The sequence below is a fragment of the Erpetoichthys calabaricus genome, chromosome 7 (assembly GCF_900747795.2).
Source record: "Erpetoichthys calabaricus chromosome 7, fErpCal1.3, whole genome shotgun sequence".
NCBI classification, from domain to species: domain Eukaryota; kingdom Metazoa; phylum Chordata; class Cladistia; order Polypteriformes; family Polypteridae; genus Erpetoichthys; species Erpetoichthys calabaricus.
The window spans coordinates 64,751,189-64,767,795 of record NC_041400.2 but is presented as its reverse complement, the minus strand read 5'-3'; the positions used below and the strand labels follow the sequence as shown (position 1 = coordinate 64,767,795).

General features: G+C 37.0%; 1 protein-coding gene across 1 annotated transcript in view; it reads left to right on the top strand.

The window, feature by feature from the left end:
- vcana (versican a) overlaps positions 1-16,607 on the top strand; it is a 112,126-nt gene that overhangs the window by 28,131 nt on the left and 67,388 nt on the right. The window contains exon 5 of the mRNA XM_028805959.2: positions 1-3,224. This exon is cut by the window's left edge and continues 1,309 nt beyond it. Within this exon, the coding sequence (XP_028661792.2) occupies positions 1-3,224 (3,224 nt within the window). The remainder of the gene's footprint in view (positions 3,225-16,607) is intronic.

Genomic DNA, 16,607 nt, shown 5'->3' with positions numbered 1-16,607 from the left:
TGTAACTACAAAAGCTGAAAAGGAAATATACACAGAGAGTTCTCATTTCTCTGGTTTATCTTCAGATATACCACCTACTCCACAAACCATATCATCAGAAGACAAAGAAGCTGTAACAACTCAGAAAACTGAAGAAGAAGGAAGCACTATGGATGGAAAAGATATACCTATGTCTGACATAACCACAGTACTGAGCATTATAAAAACAACCTCTTTGCCTTTGGGGCATGACCGTAATACACACTCTGATTCAACTTTAAGTCTAGACTTGGACACTTTAGACACAGTCAAACCTGAATCTGAAGGCTCAGGTGTGGACGAAAAAGGTATTACATCATCTGTTCTTATTATAGATGTTCATGGCACAACAACATCTCCTTCACAAGTCACTCAAGAGAAAACAACAGAGAAAGATCTGGTAAGCAAGTTAATATTAGATGAAGAAGGAAGTGCTATGTTTTCAACAAAAAAGTCAGAATCAACAACAGTTGCACCTAGAACAATACAAGCAACATCAAATGCAGGTAAGAACTTGATTCTGCCAGCAGATACTGAAGGTACTGTCGAACCAAAAGAATCCACTCACTCTGTTGACGCTGAGAATGCGGTGTATTCAACAGTTTTGCATAAAGAGCCAACATCTGCTACCAGTTACCAAGATACCCTAACTGAAGAAGGCAGCGCTACAGAAACTGCAGCTGTGCCAGACAGCAGTGAAAGTGTACAGCTAATACCTACAAGTGATACTAAAGAAGAGATGTCAACTAAAGAGGGTTTTACTGTTGTAAAAACCAGTGAAAGACCACTAGTAAAATATGAAACAAGTACATCAAGGTCCAGTTTGGAAACTTTCTTTACTGAGCCTTCTGGAACAATTGTAACTTCTGCTACTGCCCTGCTTGAAGCATCTCAGGACAGCAAAGACACTGAGATTCCTGAGGGATCAGCTATGTATGAGGAGACTGCTGAAGTACAAAATACCACACTTTCTGAAGACATACCTACAGAAAAACCATCTGAACACACTTTGAGAGTTCTAAAACCCAGTGGGAGATCACCAGCAGCATATGAAACAAGTACATCAAGGTCCAGTTCTGGAACTTTATTTACAATGCCTCCCAGAACAATTGTAACTTCTGCTTCTGCTCAGTTAGAAACAAGTCAGGTCAGCAAAGAGACTGAGATTTCAGAGGGATCAGCTATGTATGAAGAGGTCACAGAACTGCAAACTGCTACTCTTCCTAGAGATCACTCTGAACAAACAGAAGCTGACCAACAGAAAATGGACGATGTGCTTGCAACAAGTAAAGTTTCTGTACTTTCTCAGATTACCACAATACTGTCTACAGGCAGTAAGGAACATGGTGCTATCACCTCTGACTATCCAGTTGAGGCAACAAAATCCATTTTGCTTCCTGCACCCTCCGGTGTTCATGGGGTAACATCTGAATCCCAAACAGATACCATTACAGTTACAATTAAACCTGAAAATCTACAATATACAACAGGGACTGACATACTAGATCCTGAATCTGGTGTAGAAGCAGAACCGCCAAATGAAGAAGGCTCAACTATTTATGAGGATATGACAGGCACAGGAACCAGTATGGCAAGTGTTATATATCCACCAACATCTGCTCAAACAGAGGCAGACAAAGTGATACTTCAAGATGTGACAAGTAAGGATCAGTCAATATATAGTGAAACAACAGCTATTTCCCCTTACACTAGTTTAGAATTAGACAGCGGTTCTGATATGCAAGCTGTAACAGATTCATCTACCATCAGAAAAACCACAGATCAAGGACTAGGCAAACCCTCAGAATTTACTGAAAAGTTTGAAACTAAAGAACAGCCTTCAGGCATCCACACTATTAGCGCAAAGCCATTAATCAGTCATCCAACTGATGAGACAGTTGTATCAACCAAAGTAATTATGGAGCCTACAGCTAGCTCTGAAACATATGTGCAAACCACTTCCTCTAGAACAGAAGAAGCAGGATCGACAATGGAGCCAGATGAATGGCATGAAGCAACTGTAAAAACTGAAAAACCCACACCTTGTACAGCAGGCACTGAATGTATAACTAGCCTTCCTCTTTCAGAAATGACAAAACCCAGGGAGTCCTTTGAAGGATCAGGAATAGGTATGGACAATTTCCCTCCTGAAAAATCGAGCCAGTCTCCCAAAATACCCTTTGACTTTAGCACCACTGCCCCCGAAGTAGTAGAGAAAACATCATCAGTGATGTCCACGTCAGCATTCTTATCAACAGACCACACTGACCTGAAAACTTCAGAAACAACTGAAATGTTGGGAATATTGTCAAAAGATGACATTTTAGAAGAGGAAGGTTCTGCAATCCTTGAAGCATCTAAAACAACTCCACCTGTTTACATAGCATCTTCTGAATTTAGTTCTACTGTTAAAACGGAACTCCAGGAAACGCCAGCAGGTAGTGTTGATGAGCAGACCGAAAAATTGGAAGGTGGCATCACTGAAACTGAAGCAGGTGCACCTGTCATAAAAGATGACCTAGAAGGATCCGCAGGTTCTGAAGAACCAAGCACACATACAGAAGAGGAGTCAGCATTAACAAAAGAATCGGTGACACAAAAAGTTACAGAAGCAACAAAGATACAAGGTCCCTCAAGCTCTGAAGTAACTACTTTCACATCAATGGAAACTCCTGCTAAACCCACCACTCAAAGCACACATGCAGAAAAACCAGTTATTGTATATAAGTTACCAACAACTGCTGCAAAAAAATTTGATATGTCAACATTAAAGCCAACTGAGGCTCTGTCGGTTTCTTCTATGATCGGTCTCCCTGAGGAAGGCATTACAGACAAGAAACCATTGCCTGAAATGAGTCCAGTGACTGACTGGTCACCTGTTAGTTTTGAAACAGAATCACAAGGAAGTGACACTACTAAAGATATTGTTATCATAGATGAATCCACAGGGGTGCCAGAGCCATCTGGAGAAGACATCACAGATAAGGATATTACAACTGAAATTGACGATGAATATTTTACCACAGCAACATCAAAGCCTTCTGTTGCTAAACCAACTGAGCCCTCGGAAGTGAGTAAAACAACAGTAGTTTCAGACATTGGCACAGCACCATCCAAAACCGATTTACATGTAAGTCTGGAGAAGCCAGTTAACCTGACCAAAGTGAATGTGATCGTTATTACGATAACAGGAAAAAATGAATCAGGTAAGCACAGTTGAAAATTAAATATTGCCATGTCAAGGCTGTAGAGTGGTTTATGAAAGCAGCATGATAAGAATGAATTATTTTTAAACACTTGATCCAGTCAAGCTAATAACAATAAGTGCTTTGTTCATTTTTGCTTTGCATTTTAAAATTCCTTTTATAATTTATTTGCTGTATTGTTTTAGTGTTCTTTATTATTACGTTTTAATGGACACTAAAACAAACATTTCATTTTCACTTAACTTACAGCTTTAGAGGATTACTTAAGTTCCTAAATTGTGGAAGCAGCATTGCCAATATTGTTGAAGCAGTGTCATCAAAGAAAGGCATGCTGTATAAATAATAGCAGGAATGATCTCTGATTTCCAGTGATTGTTTATAGCAAAAAAATGAAATAATAATAACAATAAATACAAATAATAAAATAAATAGGTGGATGAATCACTAAGATAGATAGATAGATAGATACTTTATTAATCCCAAGGGGAAATTCACATACTCCTTTATTGGGATTAATAAAGTATCTATCTATCTATCTATCTATCTATCTATCTATCTATCTATCTATCTATCTATCTATCTATCTATCTATCTATCTATCTATCTATCTATCTATCTATCTATCTATCTATCTATCTATCTATCTTTTCCCATTGTCCTCTTGGATCTTTGAAATATTTTTATATATTGCAGAAATGCTGGCTGAGTCCTCGAGACTGAATAATTGTATGCTTTGCGCATATGGAGCTCGAATGAATTCTCTGCATTGCTAAATTCCACTCCTTCTCTGATATGTCGAGTGAGAGATCCTTTGTGGATGATCACATTCTGATTTAGCTAGTACAGAGGTTGGCACTGTTGCCACACTGGTGCAGGATTATGTTTTGATACCTAAAATGGTCATTGTCTGCATGGGATTTGATCATTCTCCCTATGTCCATATTGGTTTCTTATGGGATCTCTGGTTTCCCCTGGCATCTAAATGATATGCATATTATTTGGTGACTTTTAGTTGACCTGGTATGTGCAAATATGCCTAGCCACAGTTCTTGTCTGGCTGTCAGGATAGATTCTGGCTAAGTGTATCTCAGTAGTGGCTAAAGCAATTCCAGAAAAACTAAGAATGAATGCTTTGGGTTTCTGTAGTGATAGACCTGAGCAAAGAAACATATAATTGGTGGTGACTGGATGCATAAATGTGCAGTTTGAATAACTAAATGGGTTATGATTATGCAGTAGCTTATGTTAAACACATTCTTTTTCATTTTTAGATATTATCAGTGTGATGGATACACCATAAATGTTAAACATTTTAATTCTAATCTTTGAAAAAAAAAAAAAAAACACTTTTAGTAACTGCTGTTTTCTGATGTTAGTAAGCTTAACTGTTGAGCTCTTAATATGACAACATAATACATACTCAGTGACTTTTCAGTGAGTGCCAACTGTGTAGGTTCTACACAGAAAGGATATTTTAATACATATAGAAATGAAAAACATTACCAGATTTATCTGAATGTTGGTAGCTCTGAGTATATAGTGTTGCCACAAATGCTTATGTTCCTTGGTTTAAGTCCAATATGGCCATATTAAAATAAATATATTCCTAAACCTTTATACCACAAATAAATTATTTTATTACACACATACATATTACATATCCATCCATATTACATAAACATACATAAACATACAGTGCCCTCCTTCACGTTTGGGACGAAGACACATTTTTCATTGATTTACCCACAGTTTAAAATTACAAATCAAACAATTCAGACATGATTAAAGTTCACATTGCAGACTTTCACTCCAAGGTGTTTGCACTTATTTTGGTTGCACCATGGAGACATGAAAATACCATACTGTTTGGGACAACTGGCATTCTATGACGCTGAAAAACAAGAATAAAACCATTAGAAAAATCAGTAAAACCTTTAGGATGATCTAAAGCAATTGTCTGGAATATCTCTCTCTTATAAAAAAAAATCTTGCGACGATACAAGACTTTTTTCCTGTGACGAGACGTGATTTTTGGAAGTGAGATCTTTTGAAGAGAGACAGAGAGACAATTTCACGTCCCGCGAGACAGACAATTCACGTCATACTTACAACCTTTGGAAGCAAGTCCCGTGCTACACATGCAGAGCAGGTTAGAGATAATGGAAGTAAGAAAATTCGAATGTCTAAAAAAAATTAGAGTAAAAATCGCAGTAGCGCAAACAAACTGAAAATATTACTCGGTGAAATAACGGAACAGCGAAAAGAGATCGCATAGTGTTTGTGCTGTACAGGCTTTTAAACATTTGAAGCGCTGCACGAAATGCAGATCATGCGGCACGGCAGCAGCAGCAAGCCAGCAGCTGATCGAGCAAAGAGGAGTTAAAAAAAACAACTGTTATTTGTTTCCCATTGTATAACCACTTAAGAGGGGTTTCGGAGGAGCGACCGCATCTCCTTGGTTTACAAAGATTACAGTTTGCAAAAAAGTACTTAAAAGAGCCTGCAAAATTCTGGAAAAGGTCTTTTGGACAGATGAGGCAAAGACTAACTTGTATCAGAGTGATGGCAAGAGCAAAGTGTGGAGACAAAAAGGAACTACTCAAGATCCAAAGCATACCATCTCATCTGTTAAATCTAGTGGTGGAGTGTTATGGCTTGGGCATGTATGGCAGTCACAGGTACTGGTATTCTTCTAATCATTAAAATACTATATTTCACTAAATATGACTGCTTTAATATACCTGCCATTGCTATGTCCTAAACATTATGGTGGCCTGAAATGGGAGGGCGCGGATAAAAGTTGTTGCAATGCCTACATGATGTGATGAAATGTATGCAAATACACTTAAATTTATGTCTATAATATGAACTTTAATCACGTCTGAATTATTTGATTTGTACTTTTTAACTGTGGACCAGAGTGGTAAATCAAGGAAAAGTCTGTCTTTGTCCCAATCATTATGGAGGGAACTGTATATGCACACACACACAAAAGACACACATCAGCCACATGGAAACCAACTCAATGTCACTGGCTTGGGTTTAATTCCAAGCATAGTCACTCTTAGTGAGCAGTTTGGGTTTGGGTTTATCCTTCAGTACCTTTGTTTTAATTTTCATGCCTCAAAGATGGGGTTTAGGTTAGTTGACAAATATAAATAGGCCTTCTGAATGTGTGTGTGTGTGTGTGTGCGCACATGAAGAAGTGAAGGATGGACTATCACCTTGTCTGTGGTTGGTACCTGCCTTGCACTCATTTTGGAGTTTTGTCCTACCTCCTATGAATATGAAAGCAGGCAATTAAGGAAGATGAGTCTACCCTAGCTATAAAAAGATCTGTGTCTTTTAATCAGCTGACAAATCCAAAAAGCACTTGTTTTTTAAGTCTTCATATTGGATACAGTATTAATAGCACCATACTTGAGTAAGATTTTGAGCACATTTGAGGTCACTTTGCAGTTAAGCATTCTGGACCACAAACTGTAGATTGCTAAAAATAGCAGTTGTTAAAATATTAAATACACATATGTCACAAATTGTGAATTGCATTTTAGCTGACAGCTTCACAGTGAGTAAAGTGTGGGTGTACACATTTGTGTGCTGTAATCTGACATCCTTCTGGCTGGATTCTGGCATTTTACACATTGCTTTCAAAATATAATCTGTTTCCCAGCAAATTTATATTTAAGAAAGCAGGTTCAGAATTGGCTGGATTAGCCGTTGATCTATTAAAGCCTATGTCACATTATGGGATTTTTCAGTAATTTTCAGTCACAGCTTCAATTTACATAATCATAGCAAGTCAGAGACAGTCAGCGGTGCACTCCATTGAAACCAGTAGTGTAATGTGACATGCCTAGTAATTTGGTCTTTACTCATAGGAGTGGACTCTCTGCTCATGAAAAGTGACAACCAATCATCTGGAAGCACAATTTATAAAATGCGGCAATGAGGAATAAGGAATGTGCGTGTTTTGGACCTCACAAACAGAAGAGAAGCTTCTCTGTCTGATGTGTCGTGTTTGACATATCACAACTGATTGGAAAAGAAAAAAAAGGGGTGGAGATAGTGGCTCAAATCACAGTAGCCATTAACCCTTGTGAAGCCACCACTATACATGTTTATTTACAATTGGGGAGTATTTCACCCTGCTCTCCACAACACAGTGCACCAATCACCAACACCACAACACCCCAATACACAGTCCCTTCTTGCCAACAGTCCATCCGCTTCCACTCCTCCTCAGGCTTTGTCCTCTTCCTCCCAACTCTGGGCCTCAAATGGTGGGGACTCCAGGAGCCTAAGAAGCTTCTTCTGGCCACACTTCCGGGTGTGGTGGAAGTGTGGCCAAATAAGGCCCTGGAAAGTTCCATGAGCCCGCGGCGGGTTCCAACATGGTTGAGCTCCCATGCTCATGCCCTATGGCTCTGCTGGAAACCATTGAGGCTGCCCTCTGTCGGCTCATGGGAGAAACTGTCCCAAAAATACTCTTTCTCCCGGTCCTTCCACACTCTGGGCATCATGGCCAAGTAAGAGTTCCAGTCTCCCACCACACTATTCATATATTATGGGCTCTGTCAGGTATGACACCATTAGCTGTCTGGCAGCGATTTTCACTCTTTTAAAATGAAATGGTCCGTCAATTCGATCAGCAACTATACACTTAGTGGTGTAATGTTCATGTTGTAAGAACATTGATTGTACCTTTGGCCACTTTGCTGTGTATGCTTGGTTGAACTATACAAAATTCAGTATATATCACTGTTGTCAGCTTTACTGTTACAGTCACCTGTAACTAAACTAAACGGATCATAGTTCTAGTAAAAACATTTGGCTTTCAAAGTGTTGTTTATGGTGGTGCTTGGGACGTTCTGGAACCTTGTTGCTCAAGTTAAACAAAAGTCAAAAGAAATATTGCATGTCATTTACAGTATATGTGAAAAAATATAACTGTAATGGTTTGCTCAAGAGTGATGATAATAAACATAAGGCAAAGAGCACTTCTCCAAAAAGGAAATAACAAGGCACAAATGTCAAATTGATTTTCTGCAGCATGGATTTGCATGCTCACTTATCAATGGTGAGCTCTATATGCTATGTTTTATGCCCAGAATATCTCACCAGTGGCAGCTTAAAATCTGCTAAACTTAAGAGACATTTAGAAACAAGGCATCCCACACACACTAAAAAATTCTCTTTGTAAGGATATTAATTTATATGGTCAGCAGGAAATCAAAGTGAAAGAAAAGAAAATTTCTTATAAAGCGCAAATGGTATACTTAATAGCCAAGTGAAAAGCCTTACACAACTAGCAGGAGACTCATTCATGTAGCTACAATTGAAATAAATAAAGTTGTGAATGGTGATAAGTTTGCTCACCAGCCTGAAAAAAAACCCCTTCCGTAATACAGTTTTACAGCTCATTAATGACCTGGCACAAGACATTAAAAGTTAGTTGACTTAATGACTCTTGCAGAGTGAAAAATTTGCTGTCCAGTTATATGAATCAACTTATATAAGTAGGCCTGCTCATGTACTGTTTATTAGAAATGGCTTTGATCATTTTTGATTCACAGTTGTTAAAAGAAATAGTATTTAATTGGAAAGGGGATCCCAGGAGAAAAAGTTTGGGAATGGCTGGTCTAATGGGCCAATTTAAGACAAGTTTCAAAAATTAGTCATATGTTATTTATTTGTCCTCTATGGCAGGCAGTCATATTCTTCCTTCTTTATCTGTCTTGAGACTATGTGGCTCTATTTAGCTTGTAAAGTGGAATATGTTCTGTTTTATTTAGGTTTGGGCTTGACAATTTCTGTGCTTTGGTTTATTTTTGTGATATCGCTGTTATCCACATGATATTTTTTTCATCCTGTTCCTCTGTTTTTTTCACACATTTTTTGTTATTTTACCAAGTTGGGGTGGGAGTAAGGGGCACGCACAGTAATATCATGGCCCTGTGGCACTCCACTGGGCTAATTTCACCTTTTAATAATAATAATAATTTCTATTTGGGCTTGCAGCTTCTCCACTTTGTATGGTTTACAACACAGCAGCTTAAGATTTAAGAGGGTACTTATGGTTTATCAATCTGTTTGATGCCCAGAGTTGTGGTATATCTAATTTATTAAAGCATTTTAATCAAAATTACATTTTTATTAATTTCTTTTAGGTGAAGGGTGATTTAATTTTTCATTAATATGTCACTTATTTCGCTGTGCTGAGTAAGCTATGGTCACCTTCAACCATTTTGTTAAAATTTTTCTTAAGTATTAGACAGGATAGTATCCTGTCTGGCTTTTTTTTTTTGTTTTCATAATAATAATTGCATAATTTAAGTAGTAGGTAATTGATGTCTCTTGCAATTCATACATTTAACTATATTTGTACTGTCTTATTTTTTCAAGAGCTCTGATGATTGTATTTATATATATTTTAAATTTTAATCTTTGAATTCAGTTGGCATTCTAGTTTCTAGTTTTTTTTTTGTGAGAAACTGGAACTGATCTTTCTTCTTAGAAGATACATGGGTTTTAACAAAAATATCAACATATGTAGAGATATATTTAGTAAAATCTTAATAACTAAATAGAATGGGCAGTTGTAAGAGTAGATTAAAAAAATCTGAGTTGTAAGAGTAGAGCTTGATATTTTAAGTTCCAGAAAAAATGGAAGGAAAATGGTCAGCTATTACAATACCATCATAATTTTGATATCTGACACATGGTAGTGATACATTATCAACAAAATAGTACTTAATTAATAAGTAAGTATAATGCACTAAAGAGAAAAAGTATTGTCTTGAATATAGGTGGAGATACTTCCATTTGTCTGAAATGTTGTGATTCTTTGAAAAATATTATTGTTATTGTTGAGGAAGTTTTATATCTTAGGCATAGGGCAGTACACAGTTAAAACCTCCATTCATTATAATTTGCCAACTGCACATATTGGATAATAAAGAAAAAATCCTTATCACTCCACTTAGGGTGTATTAATGCTGGTCAGAGGTGGCCAAATTGCATTCCACATGCCCATTACGATACAAATAACATTCTGAGCCAGAGATGACCTCAGAAGCAATAAAAACTGTTGCTTTATTAATTATTTTTTCTATTCCTCTAGTTTAATTCCCATAAATGGAGTGACATACTCCCTCAGTGAATCCTTTCAACATCCTGGTTTGATCTTTAATATGTAAAATGAGTTTCCTTTTAAAAAAATGATATATCTGAGTGAAATGAGATGTAATAACACTTTTACTTCATTGTTCAGACCTCTGATATTCAACCAACAAGGAATAACTCATACGTCTCAGGAACATCTGATTTTTTTTTGTTTATCTTACATTAACATGTAGAATAATTTCACATCTTGAACCCTGCATTTAGTAATATATTAAAATAATTAGGTAGATAATAAAGAAATTATTAGAGATTAGTTTTCTATTCTCTCTGCCTATCCAGCTCATTCCAGCCATCTTGACTCTCCAAATGAAGTATTGGTTGTGCAATGCTGTGTCTCTGTCCTTTTAACATGTCCCACTGTGAGCAGAAAGAAACAGTGCAAAACTTTCCTGGATGCTTTCCTGTAATATTCCATATAATACAAGTAAAAGTAGAACTCCACATGTCCCCATCACTTCATTTTAATATTTTCATAACTTTTTTTGTAAATCTAACATATTTGTGTATTGAGCTGTGCTATTGATAACAGAGTAGTGGGCAGTAGTAATAACAATAGTAAAAGAATTAATCACAGAAAATAAATAAATAAAAAAATAATAGTGCAGTTGTGGAATTCAGAGAACAAAAACAAAAGTTATAAAACACTGAACAGACAATTTAAAGTTAATGTAAATGGAAGTAATAAATCCAATAATTATAAAATTAGCATAGTAAGTTGGCAAAATTGTAAATTTAGGAGAAACCAGCAGATTTAAAAAACGTATATGCACATGTGGCCACACAAGTAGGTAGAAAAGTGAATAATGCAACTGGTACTGTATGTATACCTGTATGTATATACATATTATGGGGTGCCAAACAGGCAAATATAATGATTTTCGGAATATATAAAGTCAGTGTTCTGAATACACCAACACCAAAGCCTGATTATATAAAGTCAGCGTCAGGATATATAAAGTCCTTCCCGATTATATAAAGTCATTCCTGAATATATAAAGTCAGCGTCGGAATATATAAAGTCATTCCTGATTATATATAATGTCAAAGCCTGATTATATAAAGTCAGCATCGGAATATATAATTTCATTTTTGAATTTATAAAGTCAGCGTTGGAATATGTAAAATCATTCCCGAATATATAAAATTAGGACAATTCACAAATAAAATGGTCTAGTTCCATCAAATATTCTCTAATTTTTGTGCTTGTCATTTCACTCGTACTAGTGAAAGGTAAACTTCGACAGAAGCCACTCAGAGTCGATTTGGCTTGTGAGGTTCGTCCAGAAATGCGCCCATACAAAAAGAATAAATAAATATAGTGTTCAAAATGCCAGGCACATACATCATTTTGAATACATTAACTGAACAGTGTTTTTTTTTTTAATGTTTTTCTGAAGAAGTTTTTATTAACTTATTTCATTACGTTGTATTAGGAACTCATTGAGTTTACTAAAAATGTGTCTGAGTCATTTCAATCAATATCAATATACAGTAATCCCTCCTCCATCGCGGGGGTTGCGTTCCAGAGCCACCCGCGAAATAAGAAAATCCGCGAAGTAGAAACCATATGTTTATATGGTTATTTTTATATTGTCATGCTTGGGTCACAGATTTGCGCAGAAACACAGGAGGTTGTAGAGAGACAGGAACGTTATTCAAACACTGCAAACAAACATTTGTCTCTTTTTCAAAAGTTTAAACTGTGCTCCATGACAAGACAGAGATGACAGTTCCGTCTCACAATTAAAAGAATGCAAACATATCTTCCTCTTCAAAGGAGTCAGGAGCAGAGACTGTCATAAAGGCAGAGGAAAATCAATAGGGCTGTTTGGCTTTTAAGTATGCGAAGCACCGCGGCACAAAGCTGTTGAAGGCGGCAGCTCACACCCCCTCCGTCAAGAGCACAGAAAGAGAGAGAGAGAGATAGAGAGACAGAGAAAAACAAGCAAGCAAAAATCAATACGTGCCCTTCGAGCTTTTAAGTATGCGAAGCACCGTGCAGCATGTCGTTTCAGGAAGCAGCTGCACAAAAGATAGCAACGTGAAGATAATCTTTCAGCATTTTTAGACGAGCGTCCGTATCGTCTAGGTGTGCGAACAGCCCCCCTGCTCAATCTCCCTACGTCAGGATCAGAGTAAGTCAGCGCAAGAGAAAGAGAAAAGTAAGCTGGGTAGCTTCTCAGCCATCTGCCAATAGCGTCCCTTGTATGAAATCAACTGGGCAAACGAACTGAGGAAGCATGTACCAGAAATTAAAAGACCCATTGTCCGCAGAAACCCGCAAAGCAGCGAAAAATCCGCGATATATATTTAAATATGCTTACATATAAAATCCGCGATGGAGTGAAGCCGCGAAAGGCGAAGCGCGATATAGCGAGGGATTACTGTAATCTAACTTTAAATTTATATATTCAGGAATGAGTTTATATATTCCAACGCTGATTTTATATATTCAGGAATGACTTTATATATTCTAACTCTGACTTTATATATTCAGGAATGACTTTATATATTCTGACACTGACTTTATAAATTCAGGAATGACTTTACATTTTCTGACGCTGACTTTATATACTCATGCTTTGACGTTGTATATAATCAGGAATGACTTTATATATTCTGACGCTGACTTTATATATTCAAGTTTTGACTTTATATATTCAGGAATGACTTTATATTTTCCAACGCTGACTTTATATATTCCGAAAATCATTGTAATTGCCTGTTTGGCACTCCATAATTTATATATATATATATAGATAGATAAATAGATAGATATAGATAGATAGATTCACATACTCCAGCAGCAGCACACTGATAAAAATCAATGTTAATTAAAGAGTGATAAAAACACAGTGCAAGTTAAAAAGTGCAAGGTGGAGAGTGCGAGGCAGGTATAATAGTCAATAACATTGTATAATGTTACCGTATACCCAAAGGAGGAAATGAAGAGTCGCATAGTGCGGGGGAAGAACGATCTCCTCAGTCTGTCAGTGGAGCAGGAAAGTGACAGCAGTCTGTCGCTGAAGCTGCTCCTCTGTCTGGAGATGATATTGTTTAGTGGATGCAGTGGATTCTTCGTGATTGACAGGACCCTGCTCAGTGCCCGTCACTCTGCCACGGATGTCAAACTGTCCAGCTCTGTGCCTACAATAGAGCCTGCCTTCCTCACCAGTTTGTCCAGGCATAATGCGTCCCTCTTCTTTATGCTGCCTTCCCAGCACACCACCACGTAGAAGAGGGCACTCGCCACAACCATCTGATAGAACATCTGCAGCATCTTATTGCAGATGTTGAAAGACGCCAGCCTTTTAAGGAAGTATAGTCGGCTTTGTCCTCTCTTGTATAGAGCATCAGTATTGGCAGTACAGTCCAGTTTATCATCCAGCTGCACTTCCAGGTATTTATAGGTCTGTACCCTCTGCACACAGTCACCTCTGATAATCATGGGGTCCGTGAGGGGCCTGGGCCTCCTAAAATCCACCACCAGCTCTTTGGTTTTGCTGGTGTTCAGTTGTAGGTGGTTTGAGTTGCACCATTTAACAAAGTCTTTGATTAGGTTCCTATACTCCTCCTCCTGCTATATATATATATATATATATATATATATATATATATATATATATATATATATATATATATACAGTGGAACCTCTAGATACGAGTTTAATTCATTCCAGCACTGAGCTTGTATAGCGAATTTCTCGTATCTAGAACAAACTTCCCCATTGAAAATAATGGAAATCCAGTTAATCCGTTCCGCAACCCAAATATATTAACATAAAAATCAATTTTCCTAACAAATAACACTGATAAATTATATATACTGTAGTCTACCTTTAATAAATAACACTGGTAAATAATATAACTGATTATTAAAAGAATCAAAACAGGTGTCCAAAGTGCAGTAGAGCATTCAATAAATCTTTAAATAAATAATCCTTAAAACAGTTGTGAAGTGGAGGTTTAAAATACACAAGAATAACAATCCTTTAACACGAGGTTAAAACGTCAAAAGGATGCAGTCTTTAAAAAACAGATGACAATCCCCGGTGCTTCTTCTCTGTTAGCGTCTCACCTGCGGGCTCTGCAACAGGCGAGACACTCTTAATGCAGCTGACCTTCTCTACACCGTCCTGCTTCAGCTGTTTGGCTCGCCTGTTCAGCTCACTGTTCAGCTACACGCGAGCCTGCACTCGCTTGCTCTCCTGCACCGCCTGCCTGCCTGCCTGCCGCAACCTCCGTTCTCTCTCCTCTCTTTTCTTTTACTTCTTCTCCCCCTTAACCGGCTCGCGCTTCTCTATATATGCGGGGAGGACATGGCAGCTGCAGCCCATCAGCCACAGGAACAATCATGGATGTGGGCAGTTTCCCACCTGTGCACTTAAGTGAGAAACGCAGACACCGCAGATCGCGGCTCGCAACTGCTACCACGCCCCCTCGCTAAGCCGCGAGCTATACCCACAGCCTGGCTCGTGGCTCGTTACGCGAGCCAATGCTCGCATTTAGATCTGAATTTTTCGCTCATACTTTCCTCGTATTTTGAATTTCTCGTATACAGAGGTGATCATATCTCGAGGTTCCACTGTATATATATATATATATATATATATATATATATATATATATATATATATATATATATATATATATATATGTATGTATATATATATATATATATATATATATATATATATATATATATACATATAAAACATACGCACACACATTCTGTATACTTATATTTAATATAATTACACACACACATATAGTATATGTAGTTTGTAAATATACAACTGTATGCGTGAGTAAAATCTCATTCAGTAAGTACGGCTGAATAAATATTTTTATATTAAAAATGTTCAGAGGCATTACTACTCATCCATTTGTTAGATCACAGCCATCCTACACCTCTACTGAAAACAGCTTCATTAGTAGCGGGGCACTGTCATGTTAAAACCAAATGTTCTACAACGCACTATGTTTATTTGAGAATTGCACAAAACACCTTTGTAATTGAAATTCTACAGCTTACGTGTGAAGCACTACACTGGAATGGAGATTTATTATAACCATGTGGTTTCCCACATGTATGCCATCTTTCATTTCTATATTATATTCATACTCAGTGTTAACAGAAGCTAAATTGGTTGGCAACTTTGTAAAGGAAATGCTACGCCCTGTCACCCAGGGCTTTTCCTCCACTTTGCCGTCATTTTCTCCTTTCAAGGCTTATGTCTCCAGGCAGTACTAGCTATTCTGACCTTTACTTCAAGCCCTTTTGACCTTTTATTAAATATAACCCTGGAAACACTTTCAGCATTTAACAGGCTCAAAGTGAGGTTTGAGTTTTGTGTTTGATGTTCGCTTATAACAGCTGGGAGGTTTTCCTGTTCATACTGTAGTTGAGCTGTTTATTTTTGAATTGGATTAAGATGGTTTGTGATTTTATGTTAATTATAAGTATGAAAATTAAAGTTTTTCCAAAGGTAATACAGTCCCTTGATTTGGCAAAATGAATTTGCTGTTATGTTTTCTCTTTTAGAGTATTAGCATTTATTCTGTAAACATTAAAATGTGTTGATTTCAAAAATCATTGTCTGGCTGAATGGAGGCTGTCACAAAACAATGATCACTTACTAGAAAATTAATCTGGAATGCCCCTTGGCAAGCAGTTCTACTTCCATACTTAAGTTTCTTTAAAACAACTATTAAGTGTTTAATTACGTAGAAGGAGTATAGTTTAACTTAGCATGTGAAAAGAACTGACTCCATTAGTAAAGTATAAACAATTACAGTCACTGTGTAATTCATGTATGTAATACTGAAATGTACCCGTTTATGTTTATTTTAATCTGTTGTGGATGAAGTGAATTTTCTTTTGGAGATCAATATAGTTCTATCTATCTATCTATCTATCTATCTATCTATCTATCTATCTATCTATCTATCTATCTATCTATCTATCTATCTATCTATCTATCTATCTATCTATCTATCTATCTATCTAGAATAAAAAGAATGACTTTTTTTACAAGGATGTAGAAATGTAAGCCTAAAATATCAACAGGAAGAGAATGCTTGGCTCGTGTCAGCTCCTCCATATGCTTTTTTCATAAGAAGAAACAAAAATCCTAGGCAAATTAGCTCTAGTAGAGAAAACCCAACAGAGAACACCTCTGCCAATTCAGACAGTAT